The 22,616-nt window shown below is 40.6% G+C and overlaps 1 protein-coding gene across 1 annotated transcript in view; it reads left to right on the plus strand.

The window, feature by feature from the left end:
• Nucleotides 1-794: 794 nt before the first annotated feature.
• The window catches only part of Cyp3a62 (cytochrome P450, family 3, subfamily a, polypeptide 62), a 35,836-nt gene continuing 14,014 nt past the window's right edge, over nt 795-22,616 (plus strand). The window contains 6 exon segments of the mRNA NM_001024232.1: nt 795-958; nt 6,921-7,014; nt 9,524-9,576; nt 17,833-17,932; nt 19,589-19,702; nt 19,901-19,989. Coding sequence (NP_001019403.1) covers nt 888-958; nt 6,921-7,014; nt 9,524-9,576; nt 17,833-17,932; nt 19,589-19,702; nt 19,901-19,989 — 521 coding nt within the window. The 5' untranslated portion in view covers nt 795-887.

The following is a 22,616-nucleotide window of genomic DNA, read 5'->3' on the forward strand; positions in this document are numbered from 1 at the left end:
CTGAGAGAAAGGACTGGAAGAGCTTGAAGGGGCTCGAGACCCCATATGAACAACAATGCCAAGCAACCAGAGCTTCCAGGGACTAAGCCACTACCCAAAGACTATACATGGACTGACCCTGGGCTCCGACCTCATAGGTAGCAATGAATATCCTAGTAAGAGCACCAGTGGAAGGGGAAGCTCTTGGTCCTGTCAAGACCGAACCCCCAGTGAATGTGATTGTTGCGGGGAGGGCAGTAATGGGGGAGGATGGGGAGGGGAACACCCATAAAGAAGGGGAGTGGGAGGGGTTAGGGGGATGTTGGCCTGGAAACCGGGAAAGGGAATAACATTCGAAATGTAAATAAGAAATATTCAAGTTAATAAAGAAAAAAAGGAAAAAAAAAGAATCCTCTCTGAGGCAGAGGATATTGTAGGCAGAGGGAAGTGAATGAAAGGTGGAGCTCACTTGGATAAACTTCCAGTATTGCAAAATGAAAACAGCCCTGGGCAAAAGGACAGACTAGAGGAAGTCAACGGCAATAACTTCACTGGAGTTTCTGATAAGAAGCAACAACCTTTGGATCCAATGATAACACAGATCATATTTTCTTCCTTGATATTTATACCAAATGAATCCAAATATCACAGTGGGCACATCCATGATTCTCTGCAAGCTGCTGAGGTGGAGAAGGCACTGAACTCTTGGAACTGTAGGTTTGCCCTGGTAGTGTTTCTACTAAACGTAAAACCAGCCCCACCCCCTTTTCCAGTATTTAAGCACTGAAGGCTCCCTGCCTTGAATCACAGCTGGGCAGGGAGGGAGCTCGGCAAGCTCAGCCATAAAGTTGCAGCACACACAGCTAAGAATAAAGGACAAAGGAGAGACTTGATTAAAGAAAGCAGCAATGGACCTGATCCCAAACATTTCCTTGGAAACCTGGATGCTCCTGGCTACCATCCTCGTGCTCCTGTATCTGTGAGTGAATTGCCAAGGTTCCTCATCTTAGTGATCAGGACTTAGGGGATGTGGATCAGACAATCTTTCCTTTACTTGTTTGAAAAATCCAAAGGGAAAATGAAGGGGACATTAACAATGAGTCAAAAGATGTAAGAAGTTGTTTTTGATATTATGCAAATCCCTCCTAGGGAATAAGTATACATTCCACTTCTACTAAAATTCACATTTTGTCAGTAGGAGGATTGAGTTGACCACGGTTACTTTTTCCTCAGATTAACTACCCAGTGCTCAGTGAAGCAGATTGCAAATAACTGGTCATTGTGTTTGATGGGAGGCTTCCTCTGCAAAGTCTCAGGATTGTTGGTACTGTGGGGATGGGAAGAACTTTTGTGCTGTTTTCACCTCTGTTTTCTCTGATGCAGGAGACATAGAGTGTTGCTCCATGGGCTAGTTTCTGCTCCATTTTCTCACCTCTAGGACCACTGATACAATGCCCCTAGTATATTACATTTAGTCATTTCATTTTTGTGTTTTGCCTGAATGTATGCATGTATGTATACTACATGTGTGCTTGGTGCCCATTGAGGTCAGCAGAGACCATTGTATCCCTCAAAATTGGAGTTACAAATGACTGTGGGCCACCATGTGGATGCTGGAGAATGAATCCTAGTCCTCTATAAGAGCAAGAAGTGCTCTTAAGCACTAAGCCACTCTCTAGTCTCCCTAAATGATGAATTTTTAGAGCAAACAGGACCTGATGTTGATTCTTTCTATTCACCATTTCCTGTCTAATCCCCTAGCCTCAGGATAGGGAGTTACACCTCCCCTGCTATGGATTCTGTTGGCCATCCTCAAATGACAGGCACTCTGAAGCAATTTGGATTTTAAATATTTTCCTTCTAAGTTCCACTGAAAGCATCAGTCAAAACATCTATTTCAGTACGTCCTTCCTTCCCATGTTAGGATGTCTTCATAATGATGTATGGGAAGCAAAAGGTTATCCTGTGTTCCAGGTTAACAAGTGTGGCCACCTAGGACAACTCATTCTCGTGCCTTTGTGAGTTTGCATGCGTACGTGTGTGTGTGTGTGTGTGTGTGTGTGTGTGTGTGTGTGTGTGTGTGTGTACACCTTTGAATAGTAGATGCTCTCCCTCACCAAACACTTCAAATTTGACTCCTGACATCATTTTACATTAGTAAAAGATAAACATGGTAATATGAAAATAGAAATCTCTCAAATGAAAATCAACAAGATAGACAAACCCTTAGCCAGACTAACCAGAGGACACAGAGAGTGTGTCCAAATTAACAAAATCAGAAATGAAAAGAGAGACATAACTACAGATTCAGAGGAAATTCAAAAAATCATCAGATCTTACTATAAAAGCCTATATTCAACAAAACTTGAAAATCTGGAGGAAATGGACAATTTCCTAGACAGATACCAGGTACCGAAGTTAAATCAGGGACAGATAAACCAGTTAAACAACCCCATAACTCCTAAGGAAATAGAAGCAGTCATTAAAGGTCTCCCAACCAAAAAGAGCCCAGGTCCAGACGGGTTTAGTGCAGAATTCTATCAGACCTTCATAGAAGACCTCATACCAATACTATCCAAACTATTCCACAAAATTGAAACAGATGGAGCACTACCGAATTCCTTCTATGAAGCCACAATTACTCTTATACCTAAACCACACAAAGACCCAACAAAGAAAGAGAACTTCAGACCAATTTCGCTTATGAATAATGACGCAAAAATACTCAATAAAATTCTGGCAAACCGAATCCGAGAGCACATCAAAACAATCATCCACCATGATCAAGTAGGCTTCATGCCAGGCATGCAGGGATGGTTTAATATACGGAAAACCATCAATGTGATCCATTATATAAACAAACTGAAAGAACAAAACCACATGATCATTTCATTAGATGCTGAGAAAGCATTTGACAAAAATTCAACACCCCTTCATGATAAAAGTCCTGGAAAGAATAGGAATTCAAGGCCCATACCTAAACATAGTAAAAGCCATATACAGCAAACCAGTTGCTAACATTAAACTAAATGGAGAGAAACTTGAAGCAATCCCACTAAAATCAGGGACTAGACAAGGCTGCCCACTCTCTCCCTACTTATTCAATATAGTTCCTGAAGTTCTAGTCAGAGCAATCAGACAACAAAAGGAGGTCAAGGGGATACAGATCGGAAAAGAGGAAGTCAAAATATCACTATTTGCAGATGATATGATAGTATATTTAAGTGATCCCAAAAGTTCCACCAGAGAACTACTAAAGCTGATAAACCACTTCAGGAAAGAGGCTGGGTATAAAATTAGCTCAAATAAATCAGTAGCCTTCCTATACCCAAAAGAGAAACAAGCCGAGAAAGAAATTAGGGAAACGACACCCTTCATAATAGACCCAAATAATATAAAGTACCTCGGTGTGACTTTAACCAAGCAAGTAAACGATCTGTACAATAAGAACTTCAAGCCTCTGAAGAAAGAAATTGAAGAAGACCTCAGAATATGGAAAGATCTCCCATGCTCATGGATTGGCAGGATTAATATAGTAAAAATGGCCATTTTACCAAAAGCGATCTACAGATTCAATGCAATCCCCATCAAAATACCAATCCAATTCTTCAAAGAGTTAGACAGAACAATTTGCAAATTCATCTGGAATAACAAAAAACCCAGGATAGCTAAAACTATCCTCAACAATAAAAGGACTTCCGGGGGAATCACTATCCCTGAACTCAAGCAGTATTACAGAGCAATAGTGATAAAAACTGCATGGTATTGGTACAGAGACAGACAGATAGACCAATGGAACAGAATTGAAGACCCAGAAATGAACCCACACACCTATGGGCACTTGATTTTTGACAAAGGAGCCCAAACCATCAAATGGAAAAAAGATAGCATTTTCAGCAAATGGTGCTGGTTCAACTGGAAGTCAGCATGTAGAAGAATGCAGATCGATCCATGCTTATCACCCTGTACAAAGCTTAAGTTCAAGTGGATCAAGGACCTCCACATCAAACCAGATACACTCAAACTAATAGAAGAAAAACTAGGGAAGCATCTGGAACACATGGGCACTGGAAAAAATTTCCTGAACAAAACACCAATGGCTTATGCTCTAAGATCAAGAATCGACAAATGGGATCTCATAAAACTGCAAAGCTTCTGTAAGGCAAAGGACACTGTGGTTAGGACAAAATGGCAACCAACAGATTGGGAAAAGATATTTACCAATCCTACAACAGATAGAGGCCTTATATCCAAAATATACAAAGAACTCAAGAAGTTAGACCGCAGGGAGACAAATAACCCGATTAAAGAATGGGGTTCAGAGGTAAACAAAGAATTCACAGCTGAGGAATGCCGAATGGCTGAGAAACACCTAAAGAAATGTTCAACATCTTTAGTCATAAGGGAAATGCAAATCAAAACAACCCTGAGATTTCACCTCATACCAGTGAGAATGGCTAAGATCAAAAACTCAGGTGACAGCAGATGCTGGCGAGGATGCAGAGAAAGAGGAACACTCCTGCATTGTTGGTGGGATTGCAGACTGGTACAACCATTCTGGAAATCAGTCTGGAGGTTCCTCAGAAAATTGGACATTGAACTACCTGAGGATCCAGCTATACCTCTCTTGGGCATATACCCAAAAGATGCCCCAACATATAAAAAAGACACGTGCTCCACTATGTTCATCGCAGCCTTATTTATAGTAGCCAGAAGCTGGAAAGAACCCAGATGCCCTTCAACAGAGGAATGGATACAGAGAATGTGATACATCTACACAATGGAATATTACTCAGCTATCAAAAACAATGACTTTATGAAATTCGTAGGCAAATGGTTGGAACTGGCAAATATCATCCTGAGTGAGGTAACCCAACCACAGAAAAACACACATGGTATGCACTCATTGATAAGTGGCTATTAGCCCAAATGCTTGAATTACCCTAGATGCCTAGAACACATGAAACTCAAGACGGATGATCAAAATGTGAATGCTTCACTCCTTCTTTAAAAGGGGAACAAGAATACCCTTGGCAGGGAATAGAGAGGCAAAGATTAAAACAGACACAGGAGGAACACCCATTCAGAGCCTGCCCCACATGTGGCCCATACATATACAGCCACCCAATTAGACAAGATGAATGAAGCAAAGAAGTGCAGGCCGACAGGAGCCAGATGTAGATCTCTCCTGAGAGACACAGCCAGAATACAGCAAATACAGAGGCGAATGCCAGCAGCAAACCACTGAACTGAGAATAGGACCCCCATTGAAGGAATCAGAGAAAGAACTGGAAGAGCTTGAAGGGGCTCGAGACCCCATATGAACAACAATGCCAAGCAACCAGAGCTTCCAGGGACTAAGCCACTACCTAAAGACTATACATGGACTGACCCTGGACTCTGACCTCATAGGTAGCAATGAATATCCTAGTAAGAGCACCAGTGGAAGGGGAAGCCCTGAGTCCTGCTAAGACTGAACCCCCAGTGAACTAGATTGTTGGGGGGAGGGCGGCAACGGGGGGAGGCTGGGGAGGGGAACACCCATAAAGAAGGAGAGGGGGAGGGATTGGGGGGATGTTTGCCCATAAACCGGGAAAGGGAATAACACTCGAAATGTAAATAAGAAATACTCAAGTTAATAAAAAAAAAAGAAATCTCTCAAATATGGTTTTATTCTTTGAAGGAAAGGCTAAGTATTCACGGTGTTGTGGCAACATCTTCTCCATTTGATCATGTTTTACAGTTAATTTATAAGGTTCCATTTCATTCTATTTGGTCTTAAAACTTTTATGAGATAATATTACAGTCTTCTTTCAGAGGGTTAAAGTTAAAGTCAGGATTTGTGACAGCAGCTGTGGATAAAATGACTTCACTGGTTTGTAAGTGTCAGGGATATAAGCCTAATGCATAAGAAAATACTTAGGCTGGGTTGTATTCATGTTTTGAAATAAACTTGCTCAGCAGGTTTTTTTTTAATTCGACAGGTTTTTCTGGACCTGTTCATAGGTCCTGTGAACCTCTCAGAATAGGTGGATAAGAAAGAGAATGGGGGCTGGAGAGATGGCTCAGTGGTTAAGAGCACCGACTGCTCTTCCCAAGGTCCTGAGTTCAAATCCCAGCAACCACATGGTGGCTCACAACCATCTGAAATGAGTCTGATGCCCTCTTCTGGTGTGTCTGAAGATAGCGACAGTGTAATCATAATATATAATAAATAAATAAAATATTAAAAAAAAGAATAAATAAATCTTTAAAAAAAAAAGAAAGAGAATGGGCCAGTGATGATGTAAATTCTAGACAACTACAAGTCAGGATAGCAGTTCTCAACCTGTGGATCTTGACCCTTTCACGGATGAAACATATCAAATGTCCTGCATATTCAATAGTTACATTGGGTTGATAACAATAACAAATTACAGTTATAAAGTAATGGTTAAGGGTCATCATAACACAATGAACTGTATTAAAGGGTTGCAGCTTTAGGAAGGTTGAGAACCACTAAGTTATGTGTAAATAAGAAAATATTCCTTTCCTCTCAGGGAAGAACTCTCAGCTACACTTGTGTGTTGCAGCTCCCATTAAAGATCACTACAAGGGCAGAATCACTGGTATCCAATCAGTTTCCTAAATGGCATTACATAAAAGTATTCTAGCCTGAATCTCACATTAACAGTGAAGTTGTAGGACATTTGTGAATAATTTACTGTGAAACTTACAGCCAAAAAAAAATCATCTACTTTTTTAGGGTTTAGGGATTCTCTCAGAGAATGTGAAGATAAAAATGGAGATCAAAAGTAATTATTATAGTTGTCACTCTTGATATTTTTGGCTTACATGATTATACTCTCTCCAGCTCGAATGTAAAGTTCCTGGGTCTGTGTCTGGTAAGCCCACATTACACACAGTGACAATCCCTAAGAGCTCAACCTCTTACCTTACAGGTATGGAACCTCCACACATGGAAATTTTAAGAAATTAGGGATTTCTGGACCTAAACCACTGCCTTTTGTGGGAAATATTCTTGCATACCGCCATGTAAGTATTACTTGAGCTCCTTACCAGTCTTGTTGTGATTGCCAAAAGTGGCTTAGGTTCTCCACTTAGAAAGACCAGACTTTGGTTTCTCAGATCTTGTGTTTTATTTTGTCTTACTGGTTGGGATTCTTCGTTGAGAGATATCAGGGCTAGAGTTGGAGGAAGAGACCGTAGAGGAATGCTGCTTTATGCCTCTCTTAGGATCTCATTGGCTACCTTTCTTATACAGTTCAGAAGTACCTGCCCATGAGTTAGTGAGCCTGGTCTCTTACATCAACTAACCACCAAGGCCAATCTGATCTCGAAAACTACTACTGCTCGATGGAGACTCCCTTCTTATCCTATTGGCTTTGTCAAGTTGGAACAGTAAAACAAACTGGGACAGGAAGTAAAAGGTTAAAGAAAATGCTTAATTTGTGTCTCAGGGTTTTATTGCTATGAACAGACAATGATCATAACAACTTCTATAAAGTAAAATATTTAATTAAGGCTGGCTTACAGTTCGGAGGCTTATTCTATTATTACCATGGCAAGAAGCATGTCATCATGCAAGCAGGCATGGTGCTGGAGAGGTAGCTAAGAGTTCTACATCTGGATCTGCAGGCAACAGGAATTGACTAGCATACTGCATGGCTTGAGCATCTGAGACCTCAAAGCCCACCCCAGGGACCACTTTCTACAAGGCCACACCTCCTAGTGGCACTCCCTATGGGCTTATGGGGACATGTTTTTCAAACCACCATAATTTGTAGTGTTTCATGTGGTTGTGGTATCTCTTTTCTGTCTGTGCTCAGAAGAATACATGATAAAAGAATTCCCTGTCATTCTTTGCTTACCCATTTTCTCACTCAGCAATATACCTGAGACTCACACATACTCTAGATTAAAAGAGGTCCTGAGTTTGTTCCATCTCCCAATTCCTCTTGTGTTCTAGGAAGCTTATGAGGTAAATAGAAAGGACTGTAAATATGGAGACACACAATGATGCCTGTCCCTGGGATTCTCCTTCATATTCACTTAGTCCCTGTTTCCTATTGTGCCTATGAAATGAATGACTCAGAGACTGTAGGTTAGTGGGGTCCTCTGTCTGCTCCAGGCAAAGGGTCAGGCCACTCGGGGAGGCAAGACTGGGGAAGTTGACCATGTTTACCCCACACCACCACTGGGTGGGTGTCAGGCTGTGGGAAGCCACGGACATAGCTCCTGAGGTGGGGAAGCACAGTCTGAGAGTGGATCACAGCTGGACTTGGCTCAGGGGTCTCCGGGCCTGCAAGGAGGCTAGGGATATCGGTTCTCACGTTCTTGGGAATCCAGGCATCATTGGGATGATGTGGAAGAGCTGAGAACAGAGTGAAGGCACACAGGGTTGGATGCACCCCAGTGCTGAGGGGAAAGAGGGGGAGAAGCTCTGGCTAGGTCTGTGGAGGGAGTCTTTGGCTGAACTGCAGTAGGCTTCAGCTTGGTGGCTGCCATGGCTAGGGACGCAGAGAGGGTTTCATCAGAAGATTAAACAGTGGTGGCTCTGTAGGCAAAGGCCTTCCACGTGGCTACCTACAGTGGATCCAGATGAAAGAGGCAGTCAATGGTTTCAAGGCTTTTATTGTCATGGCAGAAAGTGAATGAATAAAACCTTACTCCACTTCTCTGGGTGGGCCTGAGACCTTTTGCAGGGATGAGTGTCTGGAAAAGGAAATTCATTGGCTAATTCTCCAGGCCTTTAGGTACCTCATTATAATAGATCTGTTTTCAGCCTAGGTGACCTGTGGTCACATCCTCTATCTGTGAAAGAAATTGGGGCATTGCCCTTTACATGACTGATGGCCATAAATCTATGGAGGGATGTGGATTGGTGACCAGCCTGGTTTCCTGCATGGGAGTCAGGCAAAGCACCTACCATCCCTTGGTATCTTCATGGCTAAAGCCTCCTCAACCAGGAACCAGTGTCTTTTACTTTCCCACAAGAGTCCTTGAGCATTTAGGAATGACATGTAGGGGAAGCAAACACTTTAGACATGGTATTTACTTGTTCATAGACAAAAGTGGCCATGCTTATACGATGTTGAGAGAAAACTCTGAAAAAAATGTCAAGGTTCTCATTTCAGGCATCTTCTGTATTCTCTTCTACCGATTCATATATGCAAGAATAAGGACATTCTTCTTATTGCCAATAATAGATAAAATCATGAGTTAGTAAATTTAATTTAGGAAAATTCAAATCATGTGTGCCCCAATTAGATTGGAGCAATCTACTTAAAACAGTTGTCAAAAGAGGAAGATACATCATCTGTCATCTGGTAAATGTGTCTGCTACCACTTGACTTCGATCCTTAGAACCTACAAGGTAGAAGGACAGAATTGACTAACAAATGTCATCCTCTATTCTACACACACACACACACACACACACACACACACACACACACACACAACATACACACACACACACACACACACACACACACACACAAAGTAGATGTAAAAATAATAACAATGTGTTTTCTTTTCCCAGGGATTTTGGGAGTTTGATAGACACTGCCATAAAAAATATGGGGATATATGGGGGTAAGTATTCTGGAAACATCCAGGGGTTTACTTGAAATGATGATATATCTCAGTTTCTGAATGTCAACTGTAGGTGATAATCTCTTTTTTATTGAATATTTTTTTTCTTTTCTTTTTTTTTTTTTTAGTATGTAATGTTAAGATTTTATTTATTTTTTTTCTCTTAGGATCATTTATTAAAAAAAAAGTAAAATAATCACAAGCTGGATGCAGAAACACATCAATACATCATCCGTCTTAGTCCAGTAGATTCCATTCAAGACATGAAGGGATGATTCAATATGTGGAAATCCATTGATATAATTCAGTATATAAAAACTGAAAGAAGTCACATGATTATATCATTAGATGCTGAAAAATATCGGGAAAATTCCATCATTTCTTTTTTTTTTTTAGAAGACACCTTCACACTCTTTACTCCCTTTACCTAATGCGTCCTAAATGCACAAACGACCTAAAGAATCCAATTAAAAGAATCGAAGTTTACAACACGGCGGGACAGCGAGACCGCCATGGTTCTATATCATGACACAGTGAGTGAAGGGTTAATTTGGAATTTCTGCTCCATAAACTGTTCCCAAATGGTTTGCTGCACCCATAAGAGATAAATACACAATAGTGCCGCTGCTGATCCATAGCGTGGCTTCTTTTCTTTTCTTTTCTTTTCTTCTCTTTTCTTTTTTTTTAAAGCTGAGCACAACTATTATCATTTTGTAATTAAAAGCATAAAATATATCTAACACCCAGTCCCACACTACATCAGTTATACAGAATATTTAGTTATCCATTCCATTATTATCCATTATTTAAGAAAGGCCTAAAATCTATATTATATCTTGCTAGCTTGTACACTATCTGATAACTATCCAATAAAATATGTATTTTCAGAGTTAAACAGCCTGATAGGCTATGAAACTAGAATCAGTCTTCAACCCCATCAGAAATCTGAGAACGACCAAATATCTATACACACAGGAAGCCTAACATGGCTTCCAGAACTGAGAGGTTGTAGAGACAAATCTCCACTAGTGCAGTCGCCTGTTAGGAACATGTGAGTGCAAGTCTTCAGTCTTCGGGCCCAAAATCAACTGACAGACTCTTGAAATGGAGATTTTGAAGGGCTAATCACCCTGTCTTGGCAGAGTTTATCAGTCAAATATTCTGCATAATTTGTCCTTTTCTGGACAGTATAGTCTGCAGATGAAACAGGCAGTTTTGTCAAGTGGCTGCCTAGCCACAAATTATTTCCTCACCTGAAGGTAGAGATGTTCACATTCTTCGTTAAATCCACCAAAGGGGAACAGTTAGGAGCAGATATGTCTCAAAAAAAGATAAATAACTTTAAATCTCATACTTTGTGGATTTCTGACGTTTGTGAAAACCATCTATGTATATGAGATTATCTGGACTGTTGTCTTTATATCTTTTTTTTTTCAGTTACTACTGTACTTTATTGTGTTCAACCAAATCACCATGTTACAAAAATAGCAAGCTGCCATAATAAAAAATAAGGCTCCTCTATCCAGCACCAGATGGCATCATTTTACTTTCAAGCCTAGAAATTGCACACTTGTATATAAACCAACCGAAGATGAGGATTGAGAGTTCATCTTGGTGGATTTTTCCTTTGATGAATATGAAGTGTCCTTCCTTATCTTTTTTGATGACTTTTAGTTGGAAATTGATTTTATTTGATATTAGAATGGCTACTCCAGCTTGCTTCTTCTGACCATTTGCTTGGAAAGTTGTTTTCCAGCCTTTCACTCTGAGGTAGTGTCTGTCTTTGTCTCTGAGGTGTGTTTCCTGTAGGCAGCAGAATGCAGGGTCCTCATTGCGTATCCAGTTTGTTAATCTATGTCTTTTTATTGGGGAGTTGAGGCCATTGATGTTGAGAGATATTAAGGAATAGTGATTATTGCTTCCTGTTATATTCATATTTGGATGTGAGGTTATGTTTGTGTGCTTTTCTTCTCTTTGTTTTGTTGCCAAGACGATTAGTTTCTTGCTTCTTCTAGGGTATAGCTTGCCTCCTTATGTTGGGCTTTACCCTTTATTATCCTTTGTAGTGCTGGATTTGTAGAAAGATATTGTGTAAATTTGGTTTTGTCATGGAATATCTTGGTTTCTCCATCTATGTTAATTGAGAGTTTTGCAGGATACAGTAACCTGGGCTGGCATTTGTTTTCTCTTAGGGTCTGTATGACATTTGTCCAGGATCTTCTGGCCTTCATAGTTTCTGGTGAAAAGTCTGGTGTGATTCTGATAGGTCTGCCTTTATATGTTACTTGACCTTTTTCCCTTACTGCTTTTAATATTCTTTCTTTATTTTGTGCGTTTGGTGTTTTGACTACTATGTGACGGGAGGTGTTTCTTTTCTGGTCCAATCTATTTGGAGTTCTGTAGGCTTCTTGTATGCCTATGGGTATCTCTTTTTTTAGGTTAGGGAAGTTTTCTTCTATGATTTTGTTGAAGATATTTACTGGTCCTTTGAGCCGGGAGTCTTCACTCTCTTCTATACCTATTATCCTTAGGTTTGATCTTCTCATTGAGTCCTGGATTTCCTGTATGTTTTGGACCAGTAGCTTTTTCCGCTTTACATTATCTTTGACAGTTGAGTCAATGATTTCTATGGAATCTTCTGCTCCCGAGATTCTCTCTTCCATCTCTTGTATTCTGTTGGTGAAGCTTGTATCTACAGCTCCTTGTCTTTTCTTTTGATTTTCTATGTCCAGGGTTGTTTCCATGTGTTCTTTCTTGATTGCTTCTATTTCCATTTTTAATTCCTTCAACTGTTTGATTGTGTTTTCCTGGAATTCTTTCAGGGATTTTTGTGTCTCCTCTCTATGGGTTTCTACTTGTTTATTTATGTTTTCCTGGAATTCTTTCAGGCATTTTTGCGATTCCTCTCTGTAGGCTTCTACTTGTTCTCTAAGGGAGTTCTCCACGTCTTTCTTGAAGTCCTCCAGCATCATGATCAGATACGATTTTGAAACTAGATCTTGCTTTTCTGGTGTGTTTGGATATTCCATGTTTATTTTGGTGGGAGAATTGGGCTCTGATGATGCCATGTAGTCTTGGTTTCTGTTGCTTGGGTTCCTGCACTTGCCTCTCGCCATCAGATTATCTCTAGTGTTACTTTGTTCTGCTATTTCTGACAGTGGCTAGACTGTCCTATAAGCCTGTGTGTCAGGAGTGCTGTAGACCTGTTTTCCTGTTTTCTTTCAGCCAGTTATGGGGACAGAGTGTTCTGCTTTCGGGCGTGTAGTTTTTCCTCTCTACAGGTCTTCAGCTATTCCTGTGGGCCTGTGTCTTGAGTTCACCAGGCAGGTTTCTTGCAGGGGAAAAGTTGGTCCTACCTGTGGTTCCAAGGCTCAAGTTTGCTCGTGGGGTACTGCCTAAGTCCTCTCCGCGGCGGCAGCAATCGGGAAGATCTGCGCCGCTCTTTCCGGGAGCCTCCGTGCACCAGGGTTCCAGATGGCGTTTGGTGTTTTCCTCTGGCGTCTGGATGTGCGCAGAGTGCAGTCTCTTCTGGTTTCCCAGGCGTGTCTGCCTCTCTAAGGGTTTAGCTCTCCCTCCCACGGGATTTGGGTGCAGAGAACTGTTTATCCGGTCTGTTTCCTTCAGGTTCCGGCGGTGTCTCAGGCGCAGGGGTCCTGCCGCTCCTGGGCCCTCCCCTACGGGAACCCAGAGGCCTTATACAGTTGCCTCTTGGGCCAGGGATGTGGGCAGGGGTGGGCAGTGTTGGTGGTCTCTGCTCTGCAGCCTCAGGAGTGCCCACCTGACCAGGTGGTGAGGTCTCTCTCCCACGGGGTTTGGTAGCAGAGAGCTTTTTTATTGAATATTTTTTATTTACATTTCGAATGTTATCCCCTTCACCCAACCCAACAATACATCCTTGCCTACCTCCCTGCACTGACATTCCCCTACACTGGGGGATCCTGCCTTGGCAGAACCAAAGGTTTCTCCTCTTTCTGGTGCCAAACAAGTCCATCCTCTGCTACGGATACAACTGGAGACATGGGTTTGTCCATGTCTACTCCTTGGATGGTGGTTTAGTTCCTGGGAGCTCTGATTGATTGGTAGTGTTGTTCTTATGGGGATGCAAATTCCTTCAGCTTATTCGATCCTTTCTCTAACTCCTGCACTGGGGAACCTGTTCTCAGTTCAAAGGTTGGTTGCAAGCATTCACCTCTGTATTTGTCATGCTCAGGCAGAGAGCCTCTCAGGAGAAAGCCATATCAGGCTCCTGTTAGCATGCACTTCTTGGCATAAGCAATATTGTCTGGGGTTGAAGGCAGTATGTATATAGGCTGGATCCCCAGGTGGGGAAGGCTCTGAATTCCTTCAGTCTCTGCTCCAGACTTTGTCTCCATATATATTCCTATGAATATTTTTGTTTTCCCTTCTAAGAAGGACTGAAGCATCAGCACTTTGGTCATCCTTTTTGAGCTTCATGTGGTCTCTAGATTATATCTTGGGTAATCTGAGATTTGGGGCTAATATCCACTTAGGAGTGAGTACATACCATGTGTGACTTTTTTGTGATTGGGGTACCTCACTCAGGATGATATGTTCTAGTTCAATCCATTTGCCTATGATTTTCAAGAAGTCATTGTTTTTAATAGCTGAGTAGCACTTCACTGTGTAGATGTATCACATTTTCTCTATCCATTCCTCTGTTGAAGGGCATCTGGGTTCTTTCCACCTTCTGGCTATTATAAATAAGGCTGTTATGCACATTATGGAGCATGTGTCCTTGTTATATTTTGGAGCATCTTTTGGGTATATGCCCAGGAGTGGTATAACTGTATCCTTAGGTAGTTCTACGTCTAATTTTCTGATGAACCTCCAGAATGATTTCCAGAGTGGTTGTACCAGCTTGCAATCCCACCAAAAATGGAGGAACATTTCTCTTTCTCCACATCCTCACCAGCATCTGTTGTCACCTGAAATTTTTTACCTTAGCTATTCTGATTGATGTGAGGTGGAATCTCAGGGTTGTTTTGATTTTCATTTCCCTGATGACTAAGGATGTTAAACATTTCTTTGGATACTTCTCAGTTATTCAATATTCCTAAGCTGAGAATTCTTTGTTTAGCTCTGCACCCCATTTTTAATGGAGTTATTGATTCTCTGGAGTCTAACTTCTTGCCTTCTCTGTATATATTGGATATTAGTCCTCTATTGGATGTAGGGTTGGCAAAGATCTTTTCACAATCTGTTGGCTGCTACTTTGTTCAGTGCAGGGCCCTTTGAATTACAGAAGCTTTGCAATTTTATCAGGTCCCATGTGTTGATTCTTGATCTCAGAGCATAAGCCATTTGGTGTTATGTTCAGAAAAGGTACCCCAGTGCCCATGTGTCCAAGGCTCTTCCCCACTTTTTTCTATTAATTTGAGTATATTTGGTTTATGTGGAGGTCCTTGATCGACTTGAATGTGAGCTTTGTACCAGATTATAAATATGGATCAATTTGCATTCTTCTACATGGTGACCTCCAGTTGAACCAGCACCATTTGTTGAAAATGCTCTCTTTTTTTCACTGAATGGTTTTAACTCCTTTGTCAAAGATCAAGTGACCATAGGTGTGTGGGTTCATTTCTGGATCTTTAGTTCTATTCCGTTGATCTATCTGCCTGTCTCTGTACCAGTACCATACAGCTTTTATCACTCTTGTTCTGTAATACAGCTTGAGGTCAGGGATGGTGATTCCCCCAGAAGTTCTTTTGTTGTTGAGGATAGTTTTCCTTATCCTGAGTTTTTTGTTACTCCAAATGAATTTGCAAATATTTCTTTCTAACTGTATGAAGAATTGAGTTGGAATTTTGATGAGGATTGCATTGAATCTGTACTTTTGGCAAGATGGTCATTTTGACAATACGAATCCTACCAATCCATGAGCATGAGAGATCTTTCCATTTTCTGAGATCAATTTCTTTCATCAGAAACTTGAAGTTCTTGTCATACAGATCTTTCATTTGCTTGGTTAGAGTCACACCAAGGTATTTTATGTTATTTGTGACTATTGTGAAGGGTGTGGTTTACCTAATTTCTGTCTCAGGCTGTTTATCCTTTGAGTAGAGGAAGGCTACTGATTTGAGTTAATTTGATTCCCAGCCACTTTACTGAAGTTGTTTATTAGGCTTAGAAATGCTCTGTTGGAACTATTGGGGTCACTAAAGTATACTATCATATCATCTGCAAATAGTCATATTCTGACTTCTTCATTTCTAATTTGTATCCTTTTCACCTCCTTTTTTGTTTACTGGTTAGAACTTTGAGTACTATATTGAATAGGTAGGGAGCAAGTGGGCAGTCTTTTCTAGCCCTTGATTTTATTGGGATTGCTTCATGTTAATAGTGTTAGAAAAATCAGAAATTCAAGGTCCATACTTTCTTGCATTCTCTTGGGTATATTCCCCCCCCCTTGTGTTGGCATTTCTATCTATTATCCTTTGTAGGGCTGGAATCATGGAAAAATATTGTGTAAATTTGATTTTGTCATGGAATATCTTGGTTTCTCCATCTATGTTAACTGAGAGTTTTGCTAGGTATAGAAGCCTGGGTTGGCATTTCTGTTCTCTTAGTGTCTGTATGACATCCGTCCAGAATCTTCTGGCTTTATTAGTCTCTGGTGAGAAGTGTGGAGTGTTCCCTTACTGCTTTTAATAATATTTCTTCATTTTGTGTGTTTGGTGTTTTGATTATTACGTGACTGGAGGAATTTCTTTTCTGGTTCAATCTATTTGGAGTTCTGTAGGCTTCTTGTATGTTTATGGGCATCTCTTTCTTTAGGTTAGGGACATTTTCTTCTATAATTTTGTTGAATATATTTACTGGCCCTTTAAGTTAGTAGTCTTCACTCTCTTCTATACCTATTATCCTTAGGTTTGATCTTCTCATTCTGTCCTGGATTTACTGGATGTTTTGGGTTAGGAGCTTTTTGCATTTTACATTTTCTTTTATGGTTATGTCAATGTTTTCTGTGGTATATTCTGCCCCTGAGATTCTCTCTTTTATCTTTTTTGTTCTTTTGGTGATGCTTGCCTCTATGACTCCTGATCTCTTTCCTAGGGTTTCTATCTCCATGGTTCTCCCTTTGTGCTTTCTTTATTTTTTATTTCTTTTTTAAATCCTGGATTGTTTTGTATAATTCCTTCACCAATTTGGTTGTGTTTTCCTGTAATTCTTTAAGGGATTTCTGTGTTTCCTATTTAAGGGCTTCTACTTGTTTATCTGTGTTGTCCTGTATTTTTTAAGAGAGTTATTTATGTCCTTCTTTAAGTCCTCTATCATTATCATGAGATATGATTTTAAATCCAAATCTTTCTTTTCAGGTGTGTTGGAATATCCAATATTTGCTTTTGTGGGAGAACTGGGCTCTGATGATGCCAAGTAGTCTTGTTTTCTGTTGCTAAGATTCCTATGCTTGCCTCTAACCATCTGGTTGTCTCTAATGTTAGCTGGTCTTGCTGTCTCTGACAGCAGCTTGAACCTCCTGTAAGCTTGTGTGTTAGCACTCCTAGAGACTAGTGGGACCTGGATACAGAGTGCTATGTTTTAGGCTGGAAACCAGAAGGATCCTGTCCAAGACTGCTCCTTGGTTTCTGTGTCCAGAGGGCTCTAGGAGGGTTCCTCTTGGGCCAGGAATTGAGCATAAGTGGTGGTCTTCCCTGAGTTCTCAGGATTGTCTGCACCTCTGAGAGTCCAGCTAGCTCTCTCTCCTATGGGATTCGGGTATAGAGAGCTGTGGGTATAGATCAGCTCACAATAATCTCTTAAAATGAAGTTATGGTTATAAGTATTTTATAGGCTTTTACTACCACTAGTCTCATATGTCTCCAGATATTGTGGTTCACAGACTGAATTAGTTGAAGAAAGTTGCTTATTTGAGCTACACTAGATGATCCAATGATGGATCACCTGATTTTTCTGCCTGGTGTCTGTCTCTTCAATTCAATATTCATGTATGCACCACCAAGATTTAACAAACGTTCTCATTTATTTCTAATTATGATCTCATTGTAGAACTACTTTGTGTTTATCCCTCACTGCTTGAGCTACATTTACTTCTTTTATAAGACTTATTTGATATAGAGTCAGAATTTCTAATTTGAACTAGAAACTCATATAGTTGTGTATTGTAAAATTTAGATTGAGTCTTGTAACATCTGAACCAACATCTGAGTTCCTGGGCATGCTTCCAGCTACAAAATCTAGTTAGTTGGTTAAATTCTTTCTGCTTTCCAAATACAGGTTTTATGAGGGACGACAACCTATTTTGGCTATAACAGATCCAGATATAATAAAAACAGTGCTGGTAAAGGAATGTTATTCTACCTTCACAAACCGTCGGGTAGGCACCCTTTTTAAAAATTATTTCAACATTTATTCATATGTTTACACATTAGTAGGTGCTTGGGGAGTGTGTATGTATGTATGTGTGTGTGTAGGGGGAGGGTGTTCGATGTGTTGTGTATGCACACATGTGTTTGGATGTGCATAGCAGGAAACCAAAGAAAGATGTCAGGTACCCTGTTATTTACTTGCTCATTCCTTTAAGATGGAGTCTCTCACTGAACTTGGAGTTAAACTTGCAGCCAGAAGCCCCCAGCATATTGCTGTCTCTGCCCATCACACAGATGGAGGTTACAGGCATACCTGGTCATGCCCAGCCTTTGAAGCTTGTGCTTGGAATTTGATCATACACAGCAAACACTTTAATCACTGAGCCATCTCTCCAGTGTCATGTTTATGCACTAGCTAGTAAAGGAAGTTTTCATTTGTCCTCTCCTATTTTATCCAATGGTAATAAACTTAGTGTGTATCTGTGACAGATAATTAATAGAATCCATACATATTATTCAGTTGTCATCTATTTTATTTGCCTTGATTGTGTACGTATATGTGTGTAATGACATAGCGAATTAATACATGTATATTTATCCCTAATAACCAATAGCTAAGACACATAATTATTGCTTCAACATGGATAAGGCTTCCTCTTGCTATTCTGATAAAGTATCCCTGTATAGTTTCTGTCTTCATTTACTACCCTTATCAGCATATTTTATTGTGCAAAATCATGGGTTTTCTTACATTTCTTACTGTATAATATACTTTTTTCAATTATTTATTAAGTTGTTTTAATTATTTACATTCCAAATGTTTTCCCCCATCTTGTTCTCCCTCTCAGAGTTCTTCATCCCACCTCCTCCCCTTTGATCCCAACACACACACACACACACACACACACACACACACACACCTCTCCACATACTCTCCCACTGAGGCCAAACAAGGCAGTCCTCTGCTACATATGTGCAGGGTGCCACATATGAGCCCATGTATGCTCTTTGGTTGGTGGCTTAGTCTCTGACAACTCTGATGCATGAGTTAGTTGAAACTGTTGTTCTCTCTATGTGGTTGTAATCCCTTTCAGCTCCTTCAACTTTCCCTTAACTCTCCCATAGGAATAGCTGACCTCATCCCAATTATTGGCTGCAAGTACCTGCATCTGTCTCAGTCAGCTGCTCATAAAGCCTCTCAGAGGACAGATATGCCAGTCAATGTCTGAAAGCATAATATGGTATCAGTAATATTATCAGGGTATAGAGCCTATACAAAGGATAGATCCCAAGTTGGACTGGTCGCTAGATCGCCAGTCTTTACAAGGCTACTTGTTTAAACAAGTTACTATATACTTGACACAGAGTGAAAGGATGTTCCAAGTACTGTTGCTCTATAGTCCTCGTGAAACAGTGGTTCTCCATTTGTTGGAACGTCTGTAGAAAAAGAAGGCTAGATGATAAAGTCCTAAAGCCACATGCACTGGCTGTGTGCCACCTCCAAACTGGCATAGAGCTAGACATTTGAGACAAATATTCATTGAACATATAGCATTCATTAACTATACAGTCATAAATATTTTTAAATAAATGATACCCGTTTTTTTTCACCTATGGAGTTTCAAACTTGCATATGGTAACATCTCTTTTACTTGGGATTCTAGAGCTTTGGTCCAGCGGGAATTTTGAAAAAAGCTATCACCTTATCTGAGGATGAAGAATGGAAGAGATTAAGAACATTGCTATCTCCCACCTTCACCAGTGGGAAGCTCAAGGAGGTAATGAATAAGATTTTCATTGGAGACATGAAGAACACATCTGGGGGAGAATGAGGATCACAGCCCTTTTTAAGTCCTTGTCCTCTGAGGTGAAACCTCCTAACAATGGCCTTTTGGGTTAATGTGACTTCTTGCTCCTCCCTTGTGAAGGCTGTGCCCCCTCTTCTCACTACAGATGATAATTTGTTTTGCATGTAGATGTTCCCCATCATTAACCAGTATGCAGATTTGCTGGTGAAAAACGTGAAACATGAAGCAGAAAAAGGCAATCCCATCACCATGAAAGAGTAAGTACCAGTACGGTTGGTGGGTGCTAGGCTGTTGCATTAGTTAATTCCCTGTTGCTGTGACAAAACACTCCAACAAAAGCAACTGGGGGAAAGGACGTTATTTTGGTTTCCGTTTCCAGTGGGATAAAGTCCCTCATGGCTGGAAGACATGTTGGCAGGAATAGGAGGCTACCTCTTCACACTACATCTAACACTCGAGAAACAGGTATCACAGCCTGTAAAGACTCAAGATCTAGCTGTAGCAGCCTACTTCCTCTAGAGAGGTTCCACTTCCTAAAGTTCAAAACCTTCCGAAAGAGTAGCATGGGCTCCAAACCAAGGGTTCAAACATCTGAGCCTATGGATGATATTTTATATTCAATTATCACCATAACTGCCTGCTGGGATTCTGAACTTCACATTGTTCAGTCACCTTAAGAACTAAATAGAAGTAAGTTGTTGGTGTTACAATTGGTGACAGCAACTCTGGCTTCTACTGGGACTGAGACCAGAGGAAAGTTGAGACTTTCCTACAACGTATTATGACTGTAGTAGGCCATCCAAGAAAAAGGGCATCTCCCAGGAAAAAGTAGGGTGATATCTTAGTTGGGTGTTATGGCTTTGAAGAAACACCACAACCATAGTAACTCTTATAAAGGAAAATGTTTAATTGGAGGTAGTTTCCAGTTTCGGCTGTTTAGACCGTTATCATCATGGTGGGTAGCATGGCAACGTACAGGCACACATGGTGATGGAGAAGGAGCTTGGAGTTCTATATCGTGATCATAAGGCAGCAGAAAATGACTGTCCCACTTCACATGGCTTGAGCATATGTAAGGCTTCTTGACTGCATACATAAGACTGCTTGTGCCTATATAAGTCCACCTCTACAGTGACACACTTCCTCTAACAAGACCACTCCCACTAATAGTGCTACGCTATATGGACCAAACATTCACACAAATGAGTCTATAGGGACCATACCTATGCAAACCATCACAGGTGGCTATATATAAAATTATGCCACTTCTTAATATTAGAGCTGCGATTAATCTACTAATTGTTACTTTGGAGATTCTAGAAAACAAACTAGTTTAAAAAGAAGGATCATGTTTTCAAACACTTGTTAGAGTAGATTCCATGAAAATAAACAGCAAAGAAAGCATTCATCTCATACTAGGACATTGTGTGTGCACCAGGGAAGTGAAAATGTAGAGAGCTTAGAGCAATTTATATCTCATTGGTTTATGAAGAATATCAGTGAACCAGTGAATTTTCTCTAGGATCAGCAAGATGGCTATGTTTGTAATGGTGCTTATCACCAAGACTGAGAACCTGTCTTTGATCCCCAGAATCCACAAGGGGAAGGAGAGAATTGATCCCCACAAGTTCTCCTCTACATGCATATCAAGGGACAGGTGTAGCCACTCAATACAAACACTCCACAGAAGAGGTACACATACATGCAATATGCATCAGAGTCAATAAATGAAAGTGTAAGGATCCTGCTATTTCTCTTTTATCCCACTTTTAAAGAGGGAAGTCCTTGTAAGGCTGTGGGCTTTGTAATCAGATCATTTTCATTGAGTTATTCAGAAATACTGATTTAATATTCAACCCTCCTAGCAAATGAGGAATGTGTGGGTAGATAAGTAGAGGTTTTCTCTGGTGCGCATGGAGATATCTTTTTGTGTCTTACCAGGAATGATATTAGGTTTTACAACTTACAGTAATATTTCTGCCATCTGCATAATGTAAGCCCCAAGGGTGGGGGAAGAGCAGATCTATCAGTACCTTGAGAATGGCATGTGATCTAGGGAATTAGTAACAATCCTTGGGTGTTATACTGAAGATGAGTAGGCTTTGAGCACACATAGCCATGATACAAAAGTACCCGATACAATATTCTTTTTCTTAGTCTCCTAGGAAGAAACAAGCACTCTACACCACACTGGTGAGGCACGGCACCTCAACATTATTGTCCTCCCTCCACACTTCACTCTCATTGAAGCAGTTTGACTCATTATAGGTTTCACTTTTTCTGTGAATCCATGTCTCTTGATGTCTATTCTAATCCCGTATCTATTTCTGTGATAGAATACACTGAATATAAAACAAAAGTTTTAAGGAAAAGAGTTCGCAATATCTCACAGTTCCAGGTTCCAGTCAACCATTACAGGGACGTTAAGGTGGGAACTTGAGGCTCCTAATCACATCCACAGTCAAGATCAGAGCTAAATGAATACATACACACTTGAGCTCAATTTGCCTTTTCTATTCTTATGCACTCAGGCACCCAAACCAAGGCGAAGGTGCTGCTCAAAGTTAACTGGCTCTTTTCACATTAATTGCAACATACCTCACAGACAAGCCCACAAGCCACCTTGTTGCAACCACTCACTGAGAATCTCTTCTCAAATGAATGAAGATTGTGTGAAGTTAACAACTAAACTAACCCGTATAGTATCTGTGACACAACCTAGCATGAGAATAGTGTTAAAACTGTCAAATGGGGGGGCTGGAGAGATGGCTCAGTGGTTAAGAGCACTGACTGCTCCTCCAGAGGTCCTGAGTTCAAATCCCAACAACCACATGGTGGCTCACAACCATCTGTAATGAGATCTGACACCGTCTTCTGGTGTGTC

This window comes from Rattus norvegicus, chromosome 12 (genome assembly GCF_036323735.1).
Source record: "Rattus norvegicus strain BN/NHsdMcwi chromosome 12, GRCr8, whole genome shotgun sequence".
In the NCBI taxonomy this organism is placed as follows: domain Eukaryota; kingdom Metazoa; phylum Chordata; class Mammalia; order Rodentia; family Muridae; genus Rattus; species Rattus norvegicus.